The 26136-nt window shown below is 49.5% G+C and overlaps 1 protein-coding gene across 1 annotated transcript in view; it reads right to left on the bottom strand.

Annotated features, from left to right (window-relative positions):
- LOC133127991 (nesprin-1-like) overlaps positions 1-26136 on the bottom strand; it is a 207698-nt gene that overhangs the window by 171338 nt on the left and 10224 nt on the right. Inside the window, exons 3-14 of the mRNA XM_061241165.1 lie at positions 17215-17310; positions 15189-15272; positions 13072-13164; positions 12572-12750; positions 11681-11877; positions 10431-10543; positions 6907-7014; positions 5288-5425; positions 3269-3433; positions 2210-2322; positions 1756-1924; positions 754-850 (exon numbers count right to left, since the gene is read on the bottom strand). Coding sequence (XP_061097149.1) covers positions 754-850; positions 1756-1924; positions 2210-2322; positions 3269-3433; positions 5288-5425; positions 6907-7014; positions 10431-10543; positions 11681-11877; positions 12572-12750; positions 13072-13164; positions 15189-15272; positions 17215-17310 — 1552 coding nt within the window. The remainder of the gene's footprint in view (positions 1-753; positions 851-1755; positions 1925-2209; positions 2323-3268; positions 3434-5287; positions 5426-6906; positions 7015-10430; positions 10544-11680; positions 11878-12571; positions 12751-13071; positions 13165-15188; positions 15273-17214; positions 17311-26136) is intronic.

The raw sequence follows: 26136 nt of genomic DNA, 5'->3' as shown, positions 1-26136 counted from the left end.
GGAAAATTTAATTTTGTGGTGGAACGGGAACAGCTTGGAACTTGCGAATGAGACGGAACATGGAAGAAACCGCTGACTACTCCACATTCCTCAAAGGACAGGGAATGCTGACGGTGAGGAATTTTTCATTTTGATGCCGTGACATGCCATAGTCATGGCTTATGCACGCTATCCCATAATTCCACATCTGTCGTGCAATAAAGCTTGAGGCTGCAGTTTCGGCCTAAAGAACCCACACGAGCACAGCCACCCGCTGTGTGCGTCGAGGTTCGGCTTAAAAAACGATCCTCAAGAGACCAATTAATCAAAATCGTAAAGTATTAATCAACAGAACTGGATTGAAATATTATTTGCTTTGGATTCAAATGCTTTCTGCATTTGACTAGGCTTGCCTGATGTATTGGAACAAATTAAATGATCCCAAGGGTGTAAACCCCGCTCCTCCTTGCAGGCTCAAATGCACCAGTCAAGTTCCATTGCGGCCTGTAGTGGCGTAGTGGTTAAGGTAGGTGACTGGGACGATCCCCGGTGTACCCGCAATACAGGCCCTTAACCCTGCATTGCTCCAGGGGAGGACTGTCTCCTGCTTAGTCTAATCAACTGTACGTCGCTCTGGATACGAGTGTCTGCCAAATGCCATTAATGAATCCAGGTCTATTAATCAATCAATATAAAAACATGGCATAACAGCACATTCTCAGGGCAGCCAGTGCCAGCATCCAATCAGCAGAGGACGGGCGGTTTCATGCTTACCTGAGATATCAGACTTCACGTACACCTCTGCAGCTTGTTTGAGAGTCTGGTACGTCGTCTCGTATTGCTCAAAGAACTTGTGTCCCTCGATGAATGTCTGTCAGGAACCGGAAAAAGGGCCAAGACGTCACCGGCAAAAGTCACAAAGTCAGAGTATACTGTACGACTACAGCTGAATATCGTCAATCAAATCAATTAAAACATTCTGGCAGTAGTTCCCAAACTTCTGCCATCACTATCCCTTGAACTGAATACAAAGCTCTAGGTAGAATGCATTTAAACTAATATTTGTCGATGTTTCACAAGCACAATGTTACCTTCAATTCCGAAAGTGGACCTATTTGTGTGAGCAAAGCCTTGCAGCTTGTACAGACGAGAGAACCAGCTGGACCAGGTCCGCCCCGCTCAGGTCCTGGAGATCTACAGTACAGTACCGTCCTGGTTTGTACTGTAGATTTCCAGGTTTTCATTCCAACCCCACCACAGCACACCTCATTCAGAGATCATGACGCGCTGCTAATTAGCAGAATCACGTGTGCCAAATTAATGTTGAAATGAAAACCGACAGGGCGGTAGATCTCCAGGAACAGGGTTGTAGCCGAGAAGAGAATATCACTAATGTGCTTTTGAGAAACCTTTTCCCACTACCCTCCTGAAAAAAACAGCTCAAGCTAGGTTTTTTGAAACACCTAGCAGCTGGTTGACCAGTTGGAACCAGCTCCATACTCAACATGGTTTGACCAAGCTAGGTTTTGAAACAGCTGGCAGCTGGTTGATCAGTTAGACCAGCTCCATACTCTACATGGTTTGACCAGCTCAAGCTAGGTTTTGAAACTGCTGGGACCTGGTATGTCAAGCTGATCATCACTGGATTTTACACCAGGGTAGCCACCCTAGGACCGCAGTCTGAGAACCACGGAATAAGGGCCTTTTGTACAGTTTATCCGTGGACCACAAGAGAAACACAGCAATGCAGCGAGGGAGGAAGGAGGCAAGACTCACAATGTAGTTCTGTAGCAGAAGCTCCACCGACTCCCGGCGGCCATATTTGATTATCCAGGACTTGAGCTTGGACTCGGCCAGCATCAGGAAGGCCAGCAGTCGGTACTTCATTTCCCAGAATTCCAGTTTGATCAGGTGGACGTGAGACGACGTAGAAACGTAATTGAATCTGTCAGTTGAACAAAAAAAAACCAAAAAAAAAACCAGATCATTAGTTTTTATGCTTGAATATTTTTAAATGAATGCTTACTGAAGAGCAAATTCTGGTCCTCTTGGGGCGGCTCAATTGCTCCAGGCAAGATCAGTTGAACACAGAAAAGTATTTGAATCCAAAACAATTAGGTAATTGACCCAGCTTGTGATTATATAGAAGTGTGTGTAAAGCACTTGGAGGAGACCATTGGGCAGGGAAGGGAGGGGGGTACAGATAATGTTTTTGGGGTGCAGAGCTCACCTCTCGGCCATGTCCTGGAGCTGTTCGGGGGGCACGGGGACCCCGTTCACCGAGCGGTCTCTGTGAATCTGCTGAAAGGCCTGCTTGTGTCCCTCCAGGTTCTTCAGCACCTCCTGCACACACACACACACACACACACACACACACACACGCACACACAGACACACACACACACACACGTGCAAAATGTTCGTAAAAAATATACAAAATACATGTGTTCTTTAACATACTGTATAATGTACTTCACAACTGCATTTCATGTTGAGATCATAAGAATTGAATATGCCATAGAGATGTAATATGATTCAGATTCCTTTCTAACATGTCACTATGTATAAAAGGGACCGTAATCATGTTAAAATGCTTCATTTAGTAAAACATTAATTAACATTTTGCATATCAGCACACACTCACACACACACACACACACATGTGAGTACAAAAATAAGCACAAATACATATGGTTGCACACACACATGTACACACACATGCTCGCACATACACACGCAGCCACACGTGCATATACAGAGTGTTAGAGTATAGACTTCACACACTGTCACACTTCAGCATAACTGATGGAGAAAAATGTTAATTAGTATACAATTTAACAGTCAGTAATTATTCACAAGACATGACTGTGAATAACTGTTCCCTATACACGTCTGCTGATAGCATATCGCTGAAAATGACGTGTGTGTGTTCTCATGTGATGTCTGTACATATGTGCACATGTATGAGTGCATGCATGCATGTGTTTGAGTGTTCATGCCTGAGAGAGTTTGATAGCGTTTGTGTGCTGTGAAAACGTGATCAAGTGTGTACATATGTGTATACTGTATGTGTGCGTGTGAATGTGTGTATGAGTATTCACCTGTATGTTTGTGTGTGCATGTGTGTGTATGCATGCATGAATGCGTATGTGCATGTGTATGTGTGTGCGTGTGTGTATATGCATGCATGAATGCGTATGTACGTGTGTGTGCATGTGCATGTGCAGGTGTGCATGTGTGCATGTGTGCGTATGGACGTGCATGCCTGAATTTGTGCGTGCGTGCGTACCTTGTGCTGCTCCAGGGTCCTCTGCAGGGCATTAGCCGTCTCCTCATGAGCCTGCTGAATGGCCACGTCCTCCCGCAGGGCCAGCTCCGCGCGGTGCAGCCACGCCCCGATCACGCCCAGCGGCGCCGGCAGGGCCTTGTCCAGCTGGATGTGCCAGTCCAGGAGCTGCGGGGACACGCCCAGCGTGATGTCACTTCCTGTCCTGCACAGCGCCTCCCACTACGGGCCCCTCCTGAGACGCCCCGGTCCTGAGTGCCCGGCGTGCTCCGTGAGTACGGTGCGGAAACGTCCGGAAGCCTCGCCGCACCCCTGCTAAACGCACTCAGCTCTGGAGCAGAGGCTTCTGGGTAACAGCCAGAGAACATTCCAGAGCCCCCCCCCCTCTCTCTCTCATAACAAAACTCTCTCTGTTTCCCCACCTCTCTCTCTCTCTCCCAGAACCCCAGAATAGCACAGTGGAGGCCCCCGATCTTACCCTCCACAACCACCCAAAACAATGAGAGGAATCCGATTGGGCCCAGCCAAACCAGGTCAGGGATGACGTTACCGCTATCTGGGGGACCGGCTCAGACTGACAGGCCGACTAGCTTTAAACGACAGCCCCAAATACCAGGCTGGAGTTATGAGTATGAATGCATACTGTACGGTAGTTATGGCACTAGGTTAACTATGTCTCATACTGGTTGAATATATCTAGATACAAAATAATAAACCATCGTATGTATTTCAACAATACTAAACACAACCAAAGTGATAAAAACACTTTACTCATAAACTCTATAATTCTTTACAGTTAAAGCGCACCGAATATGAGTCTTAATATGAGAATACACATTCAGCGGTACATGCTTCATGAATCATTACAGGCTGGGGTTTAATCAACTTTAGTCCTTGACTTTGATTAACAGATAAGAGTAAGACCATTTCTTTTCTTGACAAACACAATTCAGCGATCACTAAAATCCAACTTGGCAAACTGAGTTTGCGGAGAAGTCAAGTCAAAGCCAAGGAAAACTGTTGATTAAATAAAAACCACAGTTGATATGACTGTTGTATTGTTCAGCACTGAGATTCCCACAAAGGGGAGAAGTGTGGGGAAGGGGTATAAACCGGAATAAAATGGAACCCGTCAAATACCTTCCGCGTAATAAAGAGACCCTTAATATCCACTGGAGTGGTAATTACCGCAAAACGGAGGCCTGGTGACGAAGGAACGCCTCATGAATACAGGAATCGGGAGGAATGCAGGTCTTTTGTTCGCGGGGAAGAAAAGCCTTGAGAACAGGCAAAGCCAAGCTTAGGTATTCAGGGCTGCAGTCCCGAGTGTGTGGGCACAGAGCTGACATTAAAAACCAGATTCTAATAAAGTGAAGTCCCCAAACAATGCAAACAGCAATTTAGCTGATTCTTCCGTGGCTATTTTGGTCCGGATATGTGAACGTCTGTGTGGTTTCTGTACAGAATTATCCCTGCGAGGCAGGCCTTTGGGTTCTGGGGCCCACGTATAGATGCTGGCTGCTTAGCCTCAGCCAAACTCTGGCTCAATTAATGCAGCTGAAATATATTTATGAGGTTCAGAAGCAGTCATTTGCCGCATAGCGCTTAGCAGGAAATGTAAGCAAGATATGCCAGAGAGCTGCTGCCTTAACTGTTATAAAGAAATATACACTCACTGAGAACTTTATTAGGAACACCTGTACGCCTACGTATTCATGCGATTATCAAATCAGCCAACTGTGTGGCAGCAGTGCAATGCATACAATCATGCAGATATGGGTCAAGAACTTCAGTCAATGTTCACATCAATCATCAGAATGGGGAAGAAATATGATATGTGACTTTCACTGTGGAATGATTGTTGGTGCAGACAGGGTGGTTTGAGTATCTCCAGAAACTGCTGCATTAATAGCTTGTTACACTCAATTTAAGGCCAAATGGCTTTCAAGGGAGGCTGAATGGGAACTATGTTCTTAGTGCACCCTGTTGCAGTCAGGACGGTGTTCGGCGTGGCGCGCTCACCCTGGCAGAGACGCGCTCCCAGGCCTGTTTCACCAGCGCCTGGTCCACCGTTAGCTTAGCGTCCCTCTGCGGCGGCTGCAGGAGGCCGTCAGCCTGCTTCCTCCGCACCTCGAACTGCACGCGGAACGTCTTAAAGGCCTGCGAGAGAGCGGAGCGTGTGTGAGAGCGCGTGACAGGTAAACACACGTACACATTACATTACATTACATTATTGGCATTTGGCAGACGCTCTTATCCAGAGCGACGTACAGTTGATTAGACTAAGCAGGAGACAATCCTCCCCTGGAGCAATGCAGGGTTAAGGGCCTTTTTGCTTAAGGGCCCAACGGCTGTGTGGATCTTATTGTGGCTACACCGGGGATCGAACCACCGACCTTGTGGGTCCCAGTCATGTGCCTTAACCACTACGCTACAGGCCGCCCATGATTATATACACACACACACACACACACACACACACACACACACACACACACACACACACACACACACACACACACACACACACACACACACACACACACACACACATACACACACACACAATTATGCACAACAAACCCACAAATCCACACATATGCATGCGCACACACACACATCCACACACCGAGACGTTTAAATTCTAAGGTTCTAACTGATATTTTTGACAAAAATTAAGTGTCTTAAATATGTTGTTTATAGGGCAATTATGAACAACATATTTAATATGTTGACTTTGATAGTGTACATTTCAGGGTATCTGTAATTTTGATCTAAGAATAACTGCCCTGCATTTCAGTTTTGCTGTCTTCGGATGTGAAAGCTCTGAAGCTTAATATCTCAAAACTGAAACTACTCTCGGATAGAAACTTATAATTCCATAGAAACACACACACACACACACACACAGACAAACTCACGTACAACAGAACCGCAAACTGTCACATAGGCACATAAAACCACTCAAAGAGCCACTAGTTTCTGACCTCATCATCAATAATAAAGTGAGAAACATTCACCCGGTCACACATCAATGAGGTTTTAACTGCGTTTACATTTTGTTCCTGTTTTACATGCGCATTTCAGCGCCCAGACGGCGCGTTAAAAAGTTTAACGCTGAATATTTCCCGGTTCCAGGCGGGGTCTGGGTGCGAACGAGGAACGCGAGGAACGACAGGCGTCCCCTGTACACGTTGACACGGCAACAGTGTCGGGAAAGAGCTGCATGCACTGAGCATGTGCAGAAACGCTGTAGGCAGGGGGTACAAAATGCTGGGACTACGAATAAAAATGTTTCTCATTAACACTGAAGACTGTGAAATTTGAATATGAATAGGGGGACAAATTTGGCTCGGGGGGTAAGAGTGGTCATCTGGCAGTAGGTTTGATTCCACCCTGGGCATGTCGAAGTGTCCCTGAGCAAGACGCCTAACCCCCAATTGCTCCTGATGAGCTGGTTTGTGCCTCGCATGGCAGCCAGTTGCCGTTTTCACGTGAGTGTGCGTGTGTCTGTGAACGGACGGGTGAACGATAGGCATTAATTGTAAAGCGCTTTGGATGAAAAGTCCCATACAAAAACATAGTTGCGCAGTTAGGAAAACCGAAACCAAAATGGCCGCCGTCCCGGTTGCCGTGGTCACCTGGTACTTTTCGGTGAGGCTGCCCTCGGCCCCCTGGGCGCGGCCCACGTCCCGTTCCAGCTGCTCCAGCCAGGTCTTCATCTCCCTGAGGACCTTACGCTGCTCTCTCTGCGGGGGGAGGGAGGGGGTGGGGGGGGGGGGGTAGTGGGTTCGGAGGAGGGGGAGGGAGTTGGATTGACGTGCATCGAATGGCATCAGTCAGCCATGCAACTGCCCGATTAGGCACGGCGCAACCAGGATTCACAAGGCCTGAGAACGGGGAGGAGCTACCGCGAGCTGTCAATCACCTGACTCCTACGAGCCAATCAGAATCCCAGGAATTTGTGAGTCCAGTCAAGGCTATGCACGGTAGCTCCACCCATTCCAGGGGTCACGACCCCGTCACTCTCGCACTCCAAACAGCAGATACACTCCCCAACCTCACACACCCCAATCCAGCCTCAGAGGCACACTGTGTGATTCCTCTTTGTTTTGACACGTTGTACTGTCGAAAGCAAAAAGTTCAACGTGCTAATTATTCGCTGCTAAAGAGCAGAAGAGGTAAAGAAGAAAAATAAGCACTTTTCAGGCTCTTTCTTGACTTCATATCAGGTCACAACAAAGACAAATAGGTCACATAATATACCTTTAAGGCCTATAGAACACAGAACCACTGAAGAGGTGAGGTTTTAATAAAGTGTAACAATCACAATCCTGTTCATGGGGGCTGATTTCTGCTTTCATCATATCCAGGGATACAGGTACAATTGTTTTGTGAAAATGTAATGTTAGAATTACAAAGATTTTGTCCATATAAAACAGTAAAATGATGCTGTTTCAACCCTCCATGAACAGGATTACTTGTGCAAGGGTTCAGAAGGACCACATAGATGGGGGGAGTGTTGGAGGTTCATACACACATTCTGGAAATCCAGGATAACCATTTCATTACCAAAGCAAAGATAAATAAGGACGATAACAATGGGCTCCAACAATAAGAAACAAAGAATAAAAAAGATGCATTCATTTCAGACCTGGGTCAAATACGTAATTGTTTTGGATTTAAATACTTTTCTACACTTTACTGAGCTCGTCTGGTGTATTAGAACCTATGAAATACTCTCATGAAGGGCTAATCCCGCCCACTGGTCCTCTTGGTTGGCTCAATCTCAGCAGGCAAGGTCAACCAAGCACAGAAAAGTATTTGAATCCAAAACAGTCACGTATTTGACCCAGGTCCGATTCGTTTACAGAATCGCTGCTCCCAGCCTACCCCTCTTGACCACGAAAGCTAGTTTAAAAAAAAGGACCAAGAAACATCTGACCGCTTATTTACCTCGAGTCACACATACCTCTAGCATTTGCTCTATGTCTCGTGGGTCAAGACCAAACTGTCAAGGACAGCAAGGCACACAGAGGAATGCGGACACAAGACGTACGAAAGGCGTCAGTCGATAAAAAGAGAGAGAGAGAGAGAGAGAGAGAGAAGGAAGGAGGAAAGAAGACAGACACATGCGAGAGGAAGTGGTCAGACATCGCGCACACAGACAGGTCACCACCACAAAACAGGCCACGGGGCAGGGGGGGCGGGGTACGTGGTACATCCCGAAAAACCCAGGGCTCCTTACCTGGGACGTGGGGACAGAAAGAGCGAATGTCGGGACGGAACCGAGAAGCAGCTACCAACGCACAACACAAACGGCGATGGACAGAGAGAGAAAAAGGAGGGAGAGAGAGAGAGAGAGAGAGAGAGAGAAAGCAGACACGGATGAGGCAAGCCTGCCAGCTGGTGAAGGAAAGTAAAACGATCAATGCAAGAGTGACCTCGTGAGCCAACTGTGCTGAAGGTGAAGATCGCAATAGACATAACGTGGAATCAATTTGAGAAATGATAATTGAACCAAACATCGATAAGAAGGCAGTTCCCCAGTGTCGTTTACCAGGAACAGGATGTTTTAATGACTGTGTCTTTAAGGCTCATTAATATCAATTAACCACTGCTCTGATTGGCTGGGTAGCTAGAACTCTGTGTGTGCCGAGCGCTTGGATTTGTCGAAGGAGGACATATGCAAATGAGTGTTTAGTTGTGATGTCATAAAGTGGCAGAAGTTCAAATAGCTTATATAAATGCAGAGTTTCTTCATACGGATTTTGTGGATCTATTTTGGAGACCGTGGGTGTTGATACTTTCACACTGTTTTTATAGCACCTACAACTCCTTTATAATCCACATAGCAAGGCAAGGCGTGTCTTTATCCACAATATGGGACCTTTAAGTGCGCGGCGTTCATTATTTTCTTGTAGTGCACGACTCCGACCACCAGCACCTTATACTAAACTACACCGTGCGTTTACTCCTCACGTTTTGTTTTTTACAGAGGTGAAGAACTTCTTGCCACCGTGATTGGTGAGGAGAACAGCAAACATAAGCTAATTAAAACGGTTGCAGAAGAGGTGGTGACAGCAGGGTAATGCTTTAATGAGAACGTGCAGCCTGCTATGACATCACCGCGCGGGTATAGCTGCTCACGCTCGCTAATTAGCTCCGCGGTCGCTACTATCAAAAGCTTACATTATCGGTCAAGTGCTGCTTATGCTTAATACATGTCGCGTAAATTATTCATAAACAAAACATTGCTGTATCACTAAGCCTTAGTATAAACTCAGAGTATCAGAGGAACACTTTGATTAATGATTCAGCAGCTATGTGTGTATTTAAAGCATCTGTGTGTGTGTACGTACATCGTACGTACAATCTGTCTGTGAGTATTTTATTGATGAATGAAATGGCGGTCAACAATGGCAGGTTGTAACTGAAATAACCGCACATGAATGCATCTAAAAAACATATCTTCTTCTGGTTGTGGTCTTGCATCTGATTCAAGTATGGTAAAAAAAAAAAAACCCAAACCAAATAAATATTCAAAGATCCTGATGGATCAAGCGAATCCCTATAAACCACCACCATGGAGAATTCTCAGGATTCACACATCAGGTCCAAGAGGCTGCAGCTCCAACAGACTTTCCAGTACATCCTTCGTTATTATTGGCCACTCAAAGCCAAAAGTTATCCAATCAGAATGGAAGATTTGGACTGAGTGAAAAGCGAGAATCCCTCGGGGATGGGTTTAAACGGGGCGAGAGTGCCAGAAGCGATAGCATCACAAAACAAAATTCCCAAATCAACCCAGGCTTTTCATTCCTATTCCCGGGAAAACACGGGATTCAACGTTCCTGTTCAGCCTGGATAGAGATCTGATGCAGCACGTGACCAAGCAAGACCTTTTTCTGGCCCAAAAAGATGCAACAAACAGAAAGTTGCACCTGCCTGTGTTTCTTAAAAGCAAACACAGCAGTAAGTATACTAAATATACTCATAATTTTCGATTTCATTACAGAGCTTAGGTGAGCTTCACGGCAGATCCTGGTTCTATCCTGGGTGAATAACCTGGTGAATCCACCGCAAATGGAAAACATAACGGTGGGGTGAGGCGGCAGAGAGAGGAAGAGGAAGAGGAAGAGCGCGGGAGGAAGAGGAGCGTTACCTCCTCGTCCTGTCCTCCGTCCGTCTCCGAGCCGTGGGGATCCGGGTAGTGCTTCAGGAACTGCGCCACGTACGTCATGATGGACTTCTCATCCGGCTTGTCCACGTCCACGTCTGTACGAGAGAGAGAGAGAGGGAGAGAGAGAGAGAGGGAGAGAGACAGAGAGAGAGAGGGAGAGAGAGAGGGAGAGAGAGAGAGAGAATGATGTTTCATTTTTAAACAGCCTCTGGAGCAACGGTGGATTATCAAACCGGGGCTTCCCCTGTGCGCGGCCCTGTTCATTATTCAAAATGGCTGCAATATTCATAACTCCTTTTATAACTCCTGAGAGGTGTGATCCGTATGAAACCAGCAGGGGGAATAAAGAGCATTCAAGGGCACGCACACACACACACGCACACACACACATATATACACAAACAAACTCACACACACACACACACACACACACACACATATATATAAACACACACAAACACATATATATACACACACACACACACACACACACACATATATACACAAACAAACTCACACACACACACACACACACACACACACATATATATAAACACACACATACACATATATATACACACACACACACACACACACATATATACACAAATACACACACACACACATACATACAGACACACACACACACACTCACACACAGACGCACACATAAACTATTGACAGTACATTTCGTTTGACTAAAACGATGAACAGTCAACCTTTGTGCCGACTCCATTACATTATCACCGACACATAAAGCAGGCATCAAGCCAATGGCCCTGAAAACACGCTAATAAACTCGACCGAACGCTCTGCCCTGTGTCATCACTTTCAGATAAAACCCCGAGGTGCCCTTCACCATCAGCAGGGTAACTCCGCCACGCCACGCTCTGATTGGCTGTGGCCTAATGAATATTCATGAACGGGTATGGCCGGACATGTTAAACACCCACGGCAAGCACCGCAATGCGAACAGCATCCGAGCCTCCTGCTAGCAGCCAGAACTGCTCTGGAGTAAAAAGTCTTGAAGCCCCACCCTCCAGAAAAAGTGACAGGAAGTGGTTTATTGTAAAACAAAAATTTGAAAAAAGAGTTTTATACACAGATTTACGATATCCTAGTTTTTGTAAATCCAGTCCGTCCTTCGCGGCGGGCAGAACTCTAACGCTCCACAATGGGCGGTAACCCAGAGCGGACCGCGCGCTCGTTCAGCGGGGCGTGTGTTCCGGTACCTTCCGGGTCGAGCAGCCGCGGGATCCCCAGCTCGTTCTCGGCCAATGAGAAGGCCTCCTCCAGGTTCTGGCGGTTGGTCTGGCGGCGCACGCGCTCCATGTCCACCAGCTCGGGCCGGATGGCGTGGATCACCGAGTGGAACGCCGCCCCGCTGCGCCAGCTCGCCCCGAAGTTCGTCACCTCGATCCCCATCCTCCTGGAGAGGGACACACACACACACACACAGGGAGATAAACACACGGACACGGACATACACCCACACAGACATACACCCACGGTCAGTCAGGAGGTCACACGGTCAGTCAGGAGGTCACACGGTCAGTCAGGGAGGTCACGCGGTCAGTCAGGAGGTCAGATGGTCAGTCAGGTGGTCACATGGTCAGTCAGGTGGTTAGATGGTCAGTGTACATGGTCACATGGTCAGTCAGGAGGTCACACGGTCAGTCAGGTGGTCAGATGGTCAGTCAGGAGGTCACATGGTCAGTCAGGAGGTCACATGGTCAGTCAGGTGGTCACATGGTCAGTCAGGAGGTCAGATTGTTAGTCAGGAGGTCACACGGTCAGTCAGCAGGTCAGATGGTCAGTCAGGAGGTCAGATTGTCAGTCAGGAGGTCACATGGTCAGTCAGGAGGTCAGATGGTCAGTCAGGTGGTCACATGGTCAGTCAGGTGGTCACATGGTCAGTCAGGTGGTCACATGGTCAGTCAGGTGGTCACATGGTCAGTCAGGTGGTCACATGGTCAGTCAGGTGGTCACACGGTCAGTCAGGTGGTCACATGGTCAGTCAGGTGGCCACATGTTCAGTCAGGTGGCCACATGTTCAGTCAGGTGGTCACATGGTCAGTCAGGTGGTCACATGGTCAGTCAGGTGACCAGGGCAGGTGACGTACTTGGCGGCGGTGAACTGCACCCAGCGCAGCAGGGCCTTCTTGGCGTTGCCCTGGAACTTGGTGATGACCTTCCTTTTGACGGGCGGGCTGCCGGTCTCAGAGCTCGCCATGCTGTCCACCGAGGAGGAGCTGCCCGAGAGGGCCTGCAGCGCCGGGAGGTTGCTGGTCAGCTCCTCGATCTGCGGGGGTCAGGGGACAGAGGTCAGGGGTCAGGGGTCGCACGTGTGTCAGCCACAGCCTGAGGTCCATCGTCCATACCAGATCGGGGTCAAATACGAAACTGTTTTTGCATTCAAATACTTGTGTATGCTTTACTGAGCTTGTCTGGTGCATTGGAACCCATGCAATACTGGTCCTTCTGGTCCTCTTGGTGGGCTCACTTGCACCAGGCAGGATCAATCGAGTAAGTATTTGTAAAAGTATTTGAATCCAATGTATTGGACCCAGGTCTGGTACATCACGCAGAGAATAAAGGGTTTTGAAAGGGCTCCTCTGTGTACCTGGAAGTACAGGATGATCGTCCACACCAGCCCCAAGACGATGGAGGGTCTTCCGTCCACAATGTCCGTAGAGTTTATGTTGACTAACTTTATCTGTCGGAAACGCACAAAGCACCCTTTATCATCTATCAAACGCGGGTGAAACATGCATGCACTGTGAAAAATGCAACGTTCACCAATGACAATGACCTACCAACAGCTGCAAAAATGAAATGGGGAAAAAAGGAGTATTTTAAGCAGGTGAATGATGACATTGTGGTAAAGGACAATGCTGCTAGCAGGCTTAATCGGCGCTTTTGCCACAGAGCCTGAGCAATATATAATTTTTGAATGCGATTAATTATTCTAAAATACACTGTATGTATTTGGGCTGAACTGTCAGTACAAAGCAGGCACTTCTGCATTGATTTAAGAGATATTTAACATCGATTTATGAATGTCATTATTTTAATTAAAAGCTGTTGTCAGCAGATAGCTGTAATAATAGCCTCACTGCAATAACATCTGTTACTTTAACTCAAAAACAAGAGAATTTCCACCAGCACCATGTCAAGGCTGTCTTTTTATTGATGGGCCAGAAAGAGGCATACTGTATTAATCACTGTATTTTATGATGATAGATAATCTCAATATGAAAGAACAGGGAGGCAGGGCATGTATAGAGGATAAACACACACACAGGCACGCACACACACACACACACACACACACACACGGGCACACGCATGCACAGATGCACGCACACAGAGACATACACATGCGCACACACACGCATACACACACATACACATGCACACACACACGCACACACACACACGCATACATACATGCATACACACACACACACACACACGGGCACACACAAACACTCACACACACGCACACACACACGCATGCACACCCACACACACATGTATACACACACGCATGCACACACATGCATACACACACATATGCACATACACACTCACACACACATGCACACACACACACACATGCACACACAGACACACACAGACACACGCATACACACACGCATACACATGCATGCATACATACACACATGCATGCACATAGACACATGCATGCATACACACACACACACATATGCACACACACACTCACACACACACTCACACACACGCACACACACACACACACACACGCATGCAGCGAAACGAACCCCACACACTAACCGGGGATCCTCGGTACACAGACTGGACAGGCAGGCGTGACAGGGGAGAGAGAGATCACATGACAGGTTAGGACCAGGCGAGGGCCGTGATTGGACGAGAGCGTCTCATTTGCCGGGATTTGCCGATAAATCCCCCCGCAGCCGGAGGAAGATCCATCGGCTCCCCCCAGACGCCGAGGCGGGGGGGATTAACGCTGGCGGGGGGGGGGGCGAGAAGGGGGGGGGTATCCTACCCTAACCTCATATCAGACTGCTGTTCTCGGCTAGCGGGGGGGATTTCAGGATTTCGAAGGGGGAACCGCACCCCCTTCACGCGACTCCAAACGCACCGGGCGTGACAGCGTGGGTTGCCCGCGGCAACACGCCGGCATGGCGCCCGACCGGATTTTGGCGACCGGTGCGATTCACGTGAGCGAGTGAGCTCTGGAAGAACGTGCTCTCCCTCCTGCCAACTACAGACACAGCACAGAGAGGCCCAATAACAGCACTTGTAGATCGCTCAAAGCAGAGACGCGCTAATGCGGCTAGCATGTGCAAAACCAATATTTCCAGCATGGGCTAAAATGGTGGTTCTGTTAGAGCCAATGTCAGATCTAACAGGTTGTAACACATCTAACACCTCTTGCACATGGGTCAAAACACCGATTTTAGTCTACAAAAACCTGAATATGGCTGAATATGGCTGTTAAAAGATTAAAACCCTTCTAGTCCACTTGACGTTCCTGAACTACAGTCTCAGGATGGACGGACAGGAGCATCACGCTGTTACAGACAGGCACCATCTCGACACAGACACAGGAGGAGCACGGCAGGCTGAGGAACAGGAGTGTGTGTGGAGGGAGCAGGGGGGTGTGTGTTTTGGGAGGGGGTCGGGGGGGTCTCTGGGGTACCGTTCCAGCGCGGGAGGGACCCCCTCTCTTACCCTTCTGCCCTCCAGGAACTTGAGCGCCGTTCCGATGTTGGATACCCAGTGGATCCTCTTGAGCTGGCGGCCCTGCTCACAGGGCTGGGGGAGAGAGAGGGGGAGAGGGGGGACATGGGAATCAAAGCCTGCCCGTGTTTCAGGAAGGAGAGCCGGCTAGCTTACACAGACGGATCGATGCAGCCGTTCGGACAACGGGGCCCGGGAACAACAACAGCCCGAAGGTACCGGTACCAGGTCCGTCTCACAGAGAGCGGTGTGTGTGTGTGTGTGTGTGTGTGTGTGTGGGTGAGTGTGTGTGTGGGTGAGTGTGTGCGTGTGTGTGGGTGGGTGCGTGTGTGTGTGGGTGTGTGTGTGTGGGTGGGTGTGTGTGATTGTGTGTGGGTGTGTGTGTGTGGGGGTGTGTGTGTGTGTGTGTGTGTGTGTGGGAGGGTGTGTGTGTGTGTGTGTGTGGGTGGGTGGGTGCGTGTGCGTGTGCGTGTGTGTGTGGGTGGGTGGGTGCGTGTGTGTGCGTGTGCGTGTGTGTGTGGGTGCGTGTGTGTGTGTGTGTGTGGGAGGGTGTGTGTGGGTGGGTGCGTGTGTGTGTGTGGGTGTGTGTGTGTGGGTGTGTGTGTGTGTGTGCGGGAGGGGTTTGTGTGTGTGTGTGAGTGTGTGTGGGGGGGGGGTTGGTTTAGGTTTTAGGGTGACCTTCTCTCTGTTCTTCACCCCTTTGTCTCGATGGAGAGATTGGTTTCCATCCTGATGGAGATTTTGGGCCTGTGTGTAGCTCACTGTCTGGGCCATTGTGCCTCCACGGTCACCTCTGTCCTTCCTATTATCTGTACGTTACAGATGTGGAGCACGACCCTGCCGAAGAACACTGCTCAAGCTAGGTTTTCAATCCGCTGGTTAGCTGGTTGACCAGTTCAGACCAGCTCCACACTCAACATGTTTTGACCAGCTCAAGCTATGTTTTGAAACAAGCTGGTAATTTCAAGCTGGTCATAGCTGTATTTGACACCAGGGAATGCACACTCTAGGGATGACTTTTAAGCAATCAAATGCAAGCTGGTGTCTGTTTGTCCGTCAGCAGTCAGAGAAAGTTGTTTTGCCCAGTCGTACGATACCGATATCTGGAACGATATAGAATGGGCCACGTGCGTAGTTTTTTTACACGGACACGGCTACGAAATCCATGGCATACGGGCGAACCGCGCTAGAACGTTCTCATCGCGATGGAAAACGTGTGAAAGTCACACTTCTTATTTTAGCCGCGCCGAACGGCGGTCTGTTTACCACGCGAGAGTTTGCACGTCGCCGGCGGTTTCTCTGTACGGAACGAGTGCAGCCTGTTTGTTCCAGCACTTTCCACAGCGCTCACGAGCATCTTTAATGCCAGGCCGCGGCTGAACATTTCCACCGATAACCATGGAGACAGACTCCGGGGGAGGCGAGGCGGAGGGGGCGGGGGGGGGGGGGCGAGGCGGAGGGGGGGGGGGGTGTGAGCGCTCCCTCGTCTTCTCTACCGACCGCGAGGTACGCCGCGCGTCTGTCGAACGGCGTTGTTTCGGATCACGCGGTTCACCGCGACAGCGTATCTCACACGCTGACGACTCCGTTCCAGAACATTCTTCCGCGGACATCTGGGCGTCGTTCGAGATGCGAGAACGCTCGGCCGCCGCGTTGCCATGGCGAAGCGAATGCCACAATCCGCAGAGGCGTTTCCGGGGAAACGCGCTACAGCGCGGCCGTTGGTGTCGGGCGGGAGGTGCGAGTGACGTGTTGTGAGAATCAGCATCGCCCCGTCAGCCCATCAGCGCCGGTCTGGAACTGGACCTCCAACGCATCGCCGTCTCGGTTTCTGAGAAAGTTCGGGACGTTTCTCGTCTCTCGGCGCGGACCGGAATCCCGTGCGGGATGGAACGTTCCAGAGCGGAACCTTCTAGAGTCCTGACGAGGGGGGGGGGGGGGGGACCCGCCAGAGGGCCGGAGTCACGCCGCCTCCACCAATCACAGAGCAGGAGACGGCAGAGGAACAGCCACTCACCAGTTTCTGTCCAGAGAGGATCTCCAGGAGGGCCAACAGCATCACCCCATCCTTGATGTCCTCGAACAGGTCGTTCACCACCAGGGGGGGCTTGCGCTAGGGGGCACGCAGAGGAGGAAACGGCATTAACATCCACAAATACACAGATAATATGAAATGGTCAGGTACATAAACACAAGAATCGTACGCTGCAGAGATCCTCATACGCTACAGAAACAGAAACGGTCAATTCCACATCCACGTAAAAAACAAGAGCTCAAAATCACACGCAGAAAGACTCACATTTCTTACAAGCACAAGGCAGGCTTCTCAAATCCACACATCGAAAAACATTGTGACATCCACATAAAACTCGAAATCCCGAATCCGCGTTCACGATCCGCACGCCGGCGTATCGGTGGCCAATGTGTCAGTCGGTATTCCTGGAGTAAACGGGGGGTTTGGCGGCGAGGCGGGGAGATGCGGTTGCCGCGGCCGCCGGCTGGATCTGGCCGAGCCGCGGGTTCCAGCGCCGGCGGGAGAGGAGGAGCGTTGTCACCGCACGGCGAGCTCGGAGCTCAGGGAGACGGAGCGAGGGAGGGAGGGAGGAGGGTGGCGGGGGTGTGGGGGGGGGGAGGGTGGCGCGGTGCCCACACACACGGCCGCTCCTCTCCTTTTTTTTACAATTTCATAAAAATAGAACAGAGATAAAGAGCGGAGTTAACCCTCTCTCTCTCTCTCTCTCTCTCTCTCCCTCTCTCTCTCTCTCTGCCTCTCTCTCTCTCTCTCACTCTGCCTCTCCCTCTCTCTCTCCCTCTCTCTCTTTCTCTCACTCTCTCTCTCTCTCTCTCTCTCTCTCACTCTGCCTCTCTCTCTCTCTCTCACTCTCTCTCTCTCTCCCTCTCACTCTGCCTCTCTCTCTCTCTCCCTTTCTCTCCCTCTCACTCTCTCTCTCTCTCCCTCTCACTCTGCCTCTCTCTCTCTCCGTGACCCGTCGGGCCGCGTCTGTTATCCACCTCCGTCTCATCCCGCGCTCTTTCAGACGGGACATTCAGGATTTCCCTTAATACGGAGTCACGTGACGTGATTTCGGGGGGAGGGGGTTAAGATGGAAAAGGGACTTGGGCAGATGTCATTTCAGTCTGCTTTTTATCGGGAGATTAAAAACCCTCGCTCGCAGACTGTCCCGAGGAGGAGTTATTAACGCAGACGTCTCGCCCATTGATATGGATTTCCCGTCGCTTGTTCACCGTGGCTTCTGGAAGACCGGGGGACGGGAGGCTGGATGTGCGAAAACCTTTCAGCTTCTCCTCCGGCTGGATAAACAGCAATTACCAGGGAGAAGAGACAGTAAAGCCACCATGGAGGAGAGATAACCAATCAGGAAACAATCTAAAAAAAACCGTCTGTTAATGGCAGCATCCTAGTATCCCTGAAGGGGAATTCACAAAAAATATTACATATTTCTTTCTTCAAGCATGGAAGATACAAAGACTACCTATTGTATGATTAAAACATGTAAAACATAGGCGGCCTGTAGCATAGTACATGACTGGGACCCGCAAGATCTAGCCACAATAAGATCCGCACAGCCGTTGGGCCCTTGAGCAAGGCCCTTAACCCTGCATCCAGGGGAGGATTGTCTCCTGCTTAGTCTAATCAACTGTACATCGCAACTGCACAGGGACGTATGGGCGGGATTCAGGAGGCGGGGTTCATCGCTCGTGTGGCTCCTATTGGCCGTCGGGGCGCCCGTGGCTTGCTCTCTGCGCACACGTATGACTGGGTCTCCTCCACACCTGCCCAGTGCATGTTGGGCCTGAAGCTCAGGTCTGAAAGGAAGCAGCTGGCTGGGACCCCCGGTGCCGCGTGTCGCTGTCACTCTCCCGAGCCGCCAACAGGGGGCGCATACGAGCAACGTTTCTCTTCTGTGCAGGTTGTAATATTCCTCAAACGCTTGCTGTCATTTCGGCAAACGTTTTAACACGTTTCGCGGTTTAACCGCTCTGTACCACGAACCAGCTGCGCCAGCGTGCGGTCACGAGCCGCTCCAGTTTAACGCACGTTTCACGCACTCTGCGGTCCCGAAACCTCAGGTTATGGCCACCCCAGAGTCCTGCCTCGCTGTGCGCTGAGAGACGACGTTCCTCCGGTGTCTCCGGTCACAGCGTCCTGGGCTCGTTGGGCCCAGCGGGCCCTGGCACTGCACCCGTCTCCATGGCCGCAGCCCCTCAGTGAAACCGGACGCCGCTCACACGTCGCTCTCCAACACGGCGCTCTCCAACACGGCGCTCTCCAGCACGGCTCATCCGGTTCGGCGTCGCCCCGGCGACCAGGCACCGGCGCGCCACTTCGCCCCAGAGTGGAATTATCTCCGAAAACACTTGCCACCCAATTACAGCTGTTATTAGTCTCGCTTACCCCCCGCCCGGCCCCCGTTACCCCCCCCCCCAGCCCCCCCCCCCCCCACCCCACGCTCCCCCTCGTGACCCGTCAAGTGCGCGGGGCCTCAGGTTTAAATTGGCCGTCGCGTAATTAAGCCCTAACCTCGGCTGATGAGATTTGTCAAAATGCAAAATGAGGGCTCTCTGGCGGGTAATACGGCAGATAAAAGCCCCCCTGCGGACGAGGGGGGGGCGCGCTAAGAGCTCAGTCACTAAATCACACCGGACCGTGCCGCTGTTCCTGCCATTTTACAGCATCAGACTTGCCAGTTTTGGTAACTCAGAACACGGTGCTGAATAGTGCGTACACCAACTGGCAACCACGAGCAAACTTTGTGTTCACATCGAACCATTCTCAATATCAACCGTTTGAGCACGTTGACATCAAAGATGAATATGTGAAGTAAAAAAAGGTAAATAAAAATCCGCACACAGAGACGAGGCTAAAACAGAACGCGCACCGCAACAGGCAAGCTGGGAAACTGCAAGTAAAACCCACAACAAATATAAACGTGTCAATAATAAAAGGGATAAAGGGATTTAAACAGCCGAAACCACAGAGCAGTGTTCAGGAGAACACTGCCTTTTCCTATCCCACAAATCTGTACCTAATGCTTAGTTTACCAAAAAGTTAAATAGCATCTAGCTCCGTATCAAGTCTGGTCTTGAAACGAGTTTCTGCCTCCACTACATGTCCTGGCAAGCTATTCCACACAGCGACCACTCTCTGTGTGAAACAAATCCTTTGAATAGCTGCAGAATTTATCCTTTGCCAATTTCCCTTTATAGATGATGTGTTTCAACAGCCAGCGGACATGGGGGTGCGCGTATTACCGAGCAGCCAGGCACAAATCCGTGAGATCTGTTTCTGAGCGGTGGAAGGGAGGGTGTGTGGTAACTCTGTCCCCTCAGTACAGACCCCCCGGGGCCACCCAGTCAGGGCCCGGGGCCGAAACCCAACGGACACATGAAGAACGTTCTGGATTGCCAGCGGCAGGTGAGCTCAGTGTGTGTGTGTGTGTGTGTGTGTGTGTGGTGTCTGTGTGTGTGTGTGTGTGTGTGTGTGTGTGTGAGTGTGTGTGAGTGTGTGTGTGTGGTGTCTCTGTGTGTGTGTGTGTGTGTGTGTGTGTGTGTGTGTGGTGTCAGTGTGTCTGTGTGTGTGTGTGTGTGTGGTGTCTGTGTGTGTGTATGTGTATGTGTGTGTGTGTGGTGTCTGTGAGTGTGTGTGTGTGTGTGTGTGTGTGTGTGTGTGTGTGTGTGAGTGTGAGTGTGTGGTGTCTCTCTGTGTGTGTGTGTGTGTGTGTGTGTGTGTGTGAGTGTGAGTGTGTGGTGTCTCTCTGTGTGTGTGTGTGTGTGTGTGTGTGGTGTCAGTGTGTGTGTGTGTGTGTGGTGTCTGTGAGTGTGTGTGTGTGTGAGTGTGTGTGTGAGTGTGTGGTGTCTGTGTGTGTGTGTGTGTGTGTGTGTGTGTGTGGTGTCTGCGTGTGTGTGTGTGTGGTGTCTGTGTGTGTGTGTGTGTGTGTGTGTGTGTGTGTGTGTGTGTGGTGTCTGTGAGTGTGAGTGTGTGTGTGTGTGTGGTGTCTGTGTGTGTGTATGTGTGTGTGTGTGGTGTCTGTGAGTGTGTGTGTGTGTGTGTGTGAGTGTGTGTGTGTGGTGTCTGTGTGTGTGTGTGTGTGTGTGTGTGTGGTGTCTGTGTGTGTGTGTGTGTGTGTGGTGTCTGTGTGTGTGTGTGTGTGTGTGTGGTGTCTGTGTGTGTGGTGTCTGTGTGTGTGTGTGTGTGTGTGTGTGGTGTCTGTGTGTGTGTGTGTGTGTGTGTGTGTGTGTGTGGTGTCTGTGTGTGTGTGTGTGTGGTGTGTAGTAAATGGGCAGTCTCTTTCCCGGTGGGAAACCCGGCAGCAGACTCGACTCCGCCGGGAGCGTGAGAAACTGCGGTCTCATCCGAAACGTGGGCCGCTAGCGCGTCGAGGCTAGCAGAGCACGGCGTGCTGTTACCGCAAGCTTCACGCCGCTAGCGCTGACAAGTGTGGCAAAGCACAACCCGGCAAGCCCAGAGGAATGAGCCCTGGTCTGCAGGAACTACAGCCAGGAGGTTGCAGGTTTCAGACCGGTATACACTCAAAAAAAAGAATACTTCAAGAAAATGATGGGCGGGGCGTGTCTTATTAAGTATACTGGACTTGTGTACTAGGTACTCGATCAATTGTCATGCACTTAACAATACTATGTGCAACCACTGTTCAAAATTTCTTTAAGTAAATCAATGTTTTGAGAGTAGTATGGGTACACCATTTTCCATTTTTCATAAAAAGAAGCAGATTTCTCAAGTCGCAATGCGAACACTCAGGTGGGAGAGTGCTGCAGTCACATGGTCCGTGGTTCAGGTCCGTGGTTTGTGACTTGAGGGCCGCAGGTGCGATTTTCAGATTAAATGAGACGTCTTGCATCTGCGCCCTCGATATTAACCACGAACAGCCTGCATACACAGCCCAGAGCATTCAAACATATTAAGAAAAATGAAAGCCATCGAAGCACATCTACCAGTTAAATATATAACATGGGGCTGGAACATAGAAGGGAGATGGCAGAGATAATCTCTGTCGTGCAGTAATGGCTGTAAGGACCGCAAAGGCTCATGGGTAAATGCCCACCCATGCACACTACGGGAAAGGCACATGACACACATAGTAAAGCACAGTATCACTGCAACATACTTGAAAAAATAAGTGTCTGAGCACACAAGCACACGGGCGCACACACACGCACACACACACACACACACACACACACACACCGCAAGAGGGACACAAGAAAAGGAAAGTGTGTCAATTTTCAGCGATGCTTTTCCAGACGGGTGCCCCGGAGATCAATACCGCTGAGGACAGAGATAACCAGTGAGCCGGGGGGGATCCTGTTCAGAGACGGCCGCCTCGAACGAGGCGATAAATCACCCAAAACGGGCCCGTTAAAGAAACAGGAAGCGGGGACAATGGGAACAGAGAAACTACAACAGTAAGTGAAAGCGCTGAATCGAAGAATCCTCCCCTCCCGTTTCCTCCACGCGCCCCCCGCGAGATACCGCCGAAAACATCGCCCCTCTCCCGGTACTGCCGGAGTTTCAAGCGTTCCCGCATCAAACGCAGGCTACGTTCGGTTCTCCGTCATACGCAGGGAATTCTGCCGATCCGATCAGGGCGAAATCCACACCCCGTCCCTCAGGTGTTTTTCCGGCGCGTGAAATTGGCGGAAGATTTATGGCCCTGTCTGAAACGCTTGAACGCACAAAATGAACACATTAGGAAAATCATCTAATTCGGTAAAAACCGAGTTTGGGTAGCATATGTTGGAGGTTTCAATTAACGCTGTACAGCTGTGTACCCTATAGCCGCGAGTGCAAGCTAATATGTGAGTAGACCGTGTTGCAAACTTGCTTTATAGTGCAAATCCTCAACTCAATGGAATTACACACGTGACTGTGCCCACTGTAGGGGCAGCCCTTGTATAGGTCTCACACAGGCACTTAAGCAGGTACTAGACCACTAAATTTACCGTCTATCCGACTGAACACTGTTATTTTTAATACCAGTTCTGTCTAGTTCAGAGTGCTTCAGTGAAGAGATGTGGAATTCCAACCCTCCAAACACGTCACGTCTTACAGGAACATGCTCCAGAGTTTCTCAGCGCACACTGGATGAGGGATGTCAAACTCAAACGCCTCGCATGTCTGTCGGTTTTGCCTAAATTGGCCGGTCATTGAAAGGAACCGCCAAACAAACACGAGCAGAGCCGCCAAACAAACACGGCCCTCCAGGGTCGCCGTTCGAGAGCCCTGAACCAGACCAAGACGGCACTTTCAGACGAGCGAGTATGTTATTTATAACCTCTCTCCACACAGGCCGTGTCTCCGACACACCATTAGCGCTATCCGACATCACTCCTCCAAGGTGAAGAAGGAGAAGAAGAAGAAGAAGAAGAAGAGGAAAGAGACCGCAGCTGGAATGAAGTAACAACTGTCGGCTCGACGGGAGAATCAGCCATTTATAATTTAACAGCTGGCATCTCCTCGTAAAGACAGCCTTCAATAAAACACAGACAGGAACCGTGTATCTTTGAGCCCGCTGTGAATTACTGCTTAAAAAAAAAAAAGAAGTTCCTGTGTTATCGCAATCACGTTTTAGATTAGCTCATCCCGTACTGACGGTGTTAGGTGAGCCCGGAATGTGCCAGGAAGGTGAAGTGGCAGAAAAACGAATAAAGGAAAACCTGATATACGCTATCACCACTCTATCGCACATTCAGGTATTTTTAGGAATGAGTCATCCGGCTACACAGGGGGTGCTGGCGCGAGTCTCGTTAGCGGGCTGCTAACGACGGTGGAGTGCGACAGGTTACACTAATGAGCCTGATGCACAACACTGTCACAACACAGCAACGCCCAGCTGACCCCCCCACCCCCGCCCCACCCCCACACGCCGCACAACAGCTCCACAGGACCGTCATCCATCCAATTAACCGGAGCGAAAGCTTACCGCCGTCGCTATGGCAACGCCGGGGCCCGCGCGGTAAAAGTTAAATAGAGACAGATGTGGCGAGTGTGTGTATCGAGCGTACGGCATCACCTCAAACATTTATTTATTACAGTACATAAATACTGATGTACTGTGACTGTTGAGCAGTTAGAAAGGCAGAGGCACACACTAGGCGAAGACTACAGGGCATTCTGCCTCAATAATACGTAAACCATCCTCCATTTTTCATTACCTGTGGAATTTAGTAGCGTTTTCCCTCAGTTCCAGTTTGCACAAATAATCTATAATAATGGGAAATAAATGCCTGGAGGGTGTTTAAGATGGCGTTGACTGAACAAGTGGAGCTTGAACTTTTGTAGTAATTTTTTTAAATTACATATATACTTCCAGCAAGAGAAAACCAGCGGAGGGTGAAGGAATGCTTTAAATGGTAATGCACACCGACCGAATTTGCATGTCTGCGAGTAGTTTCCTTTCTTTTTCCTTTTTTTTTGTACAACTCAAGGGTCCTGAAGTGTGAATAGGGTCTCCACCACCCCCCATCACAGTTGTAGGCTACTGCCGTTTTGTACCCTTGCGTCAAGGTTTATTTCTCCCAGGCACGGCCTTCAAATTAATTTTCTGCCTCGCGGCGTCAGTAGAGCCAGGCTCCGACACGAAATAATCAAATCGCGAACCTTTGACACGGCTGGACTGGAATACGCGCAATTACAAACGCGAAGAGGAGGAACCGGCGCACAGAGCAACGGAGACGTGATTAGCGGTGGTAGTCCGGTCGCCACCCAACGCACTCCACGTGCAGATGTTTTCGAGTGCCCGTTTAATGAGCTATAACGGTACAATTAAGTTCGGATTAATTTCTGAAGTGTGCGCCCTGCCCTGTCTGTTTTTAAACCCCTCCGTCGGAATCTGAAAGCGATCAATACTAAGAAGCTAAAATGCTGGAAATGTCCTCAGTTTTACTGACTAAGCAAAGCTATGTTTACTCAGTAGGCGATAGCTTAGATTTACACATTTACAGTTTCTATCACTGCGCTGTTTTGCAAACCGAGGAAGCTTGCGATTGACGGACTGTTACTTTTCGCACCTGTAAACCCAGCCCGTAGCCACTCTGTGCGAGAAAACACACCTTCAACACACATGCCACCTCAATGAATGGCAGACAATAGAACTGGACCACAGTCAGTGTCGAAAGTAGCCTCTATTGTACATTTTTCCACATTAAAATATGTAGTAAAAGAGCTCGCATAAAGTGCTGAACAACGAGCGGGCCCCAGGGAAGGATTACAACCATCGCCATGGCAACATCAGGTTCACACCATAGAGGTTAAATATAAATGTAGGTGGCGGGGGGTGGGGGGGGTCAGCTAATCAGGATTCAGAATCTAAAATATATAAAAAACCCATTAATTGGATGTGTGTGTGAACAATGCACATGTGTATTTTCATATATAATACCCATTAATTGGATGTGTGTGTGTACAATGCACGCGTGTATTTTCTCGCATTAAAACATATTAAAAGCTGTGCCATCGGCACTGTGTGAACCAAAATGCTAATAACTTCGAGGCCCACATACGGAGAGCGTGAAATCATTCGGTTTAAAAAAAGACATTTTCTCAACGGGCTTCTTCAGTCTAGCAGCAAGGAATCTGGAGTAATACAGCCATTCAAATCTTCATCAGCTACACCGTGAAAAATTATTGCCTTCACAAACATTTCAGTTTCTCACAGATAAAGAATATGAGCTGGTTTAAAGTTACTGTTTGCAAGACATTAAGTCGCACTTTCTTACCCCATTGGCAAATCTTGAAATCTTTAAACAGTTTTACGTCATTGTCAATATGTTGTATTCAACAAAATGGTAAAATACATTTTAAGTCTAAATATAAGATTAAAATACTAATGGTGGTTCAAGCCCCAGGGTAGCCACAATCTAGGGTAGCCAAGATCTGTGCAGCTGTGGGGCCCTTGAG

This window comes from Conger conger, chromosome 5 (assembly GCF_963514075.1).
Source record: "Conger conger chromosome 5, fConCon1.1, whole genome shotgun sequence".
Classification (NCBI taxonomy): domain Eukaryota; kingdom Metazoa; phylum Chordata; class Actinopteri; order Anguilliformes; family Congridae; genus Conger; species Conger conger.
The sequence above is the reverse complement of the archived record's forward strand: the minus strand, read 5'-3'. Positions and strand labels throughout refer to the sequence as shown.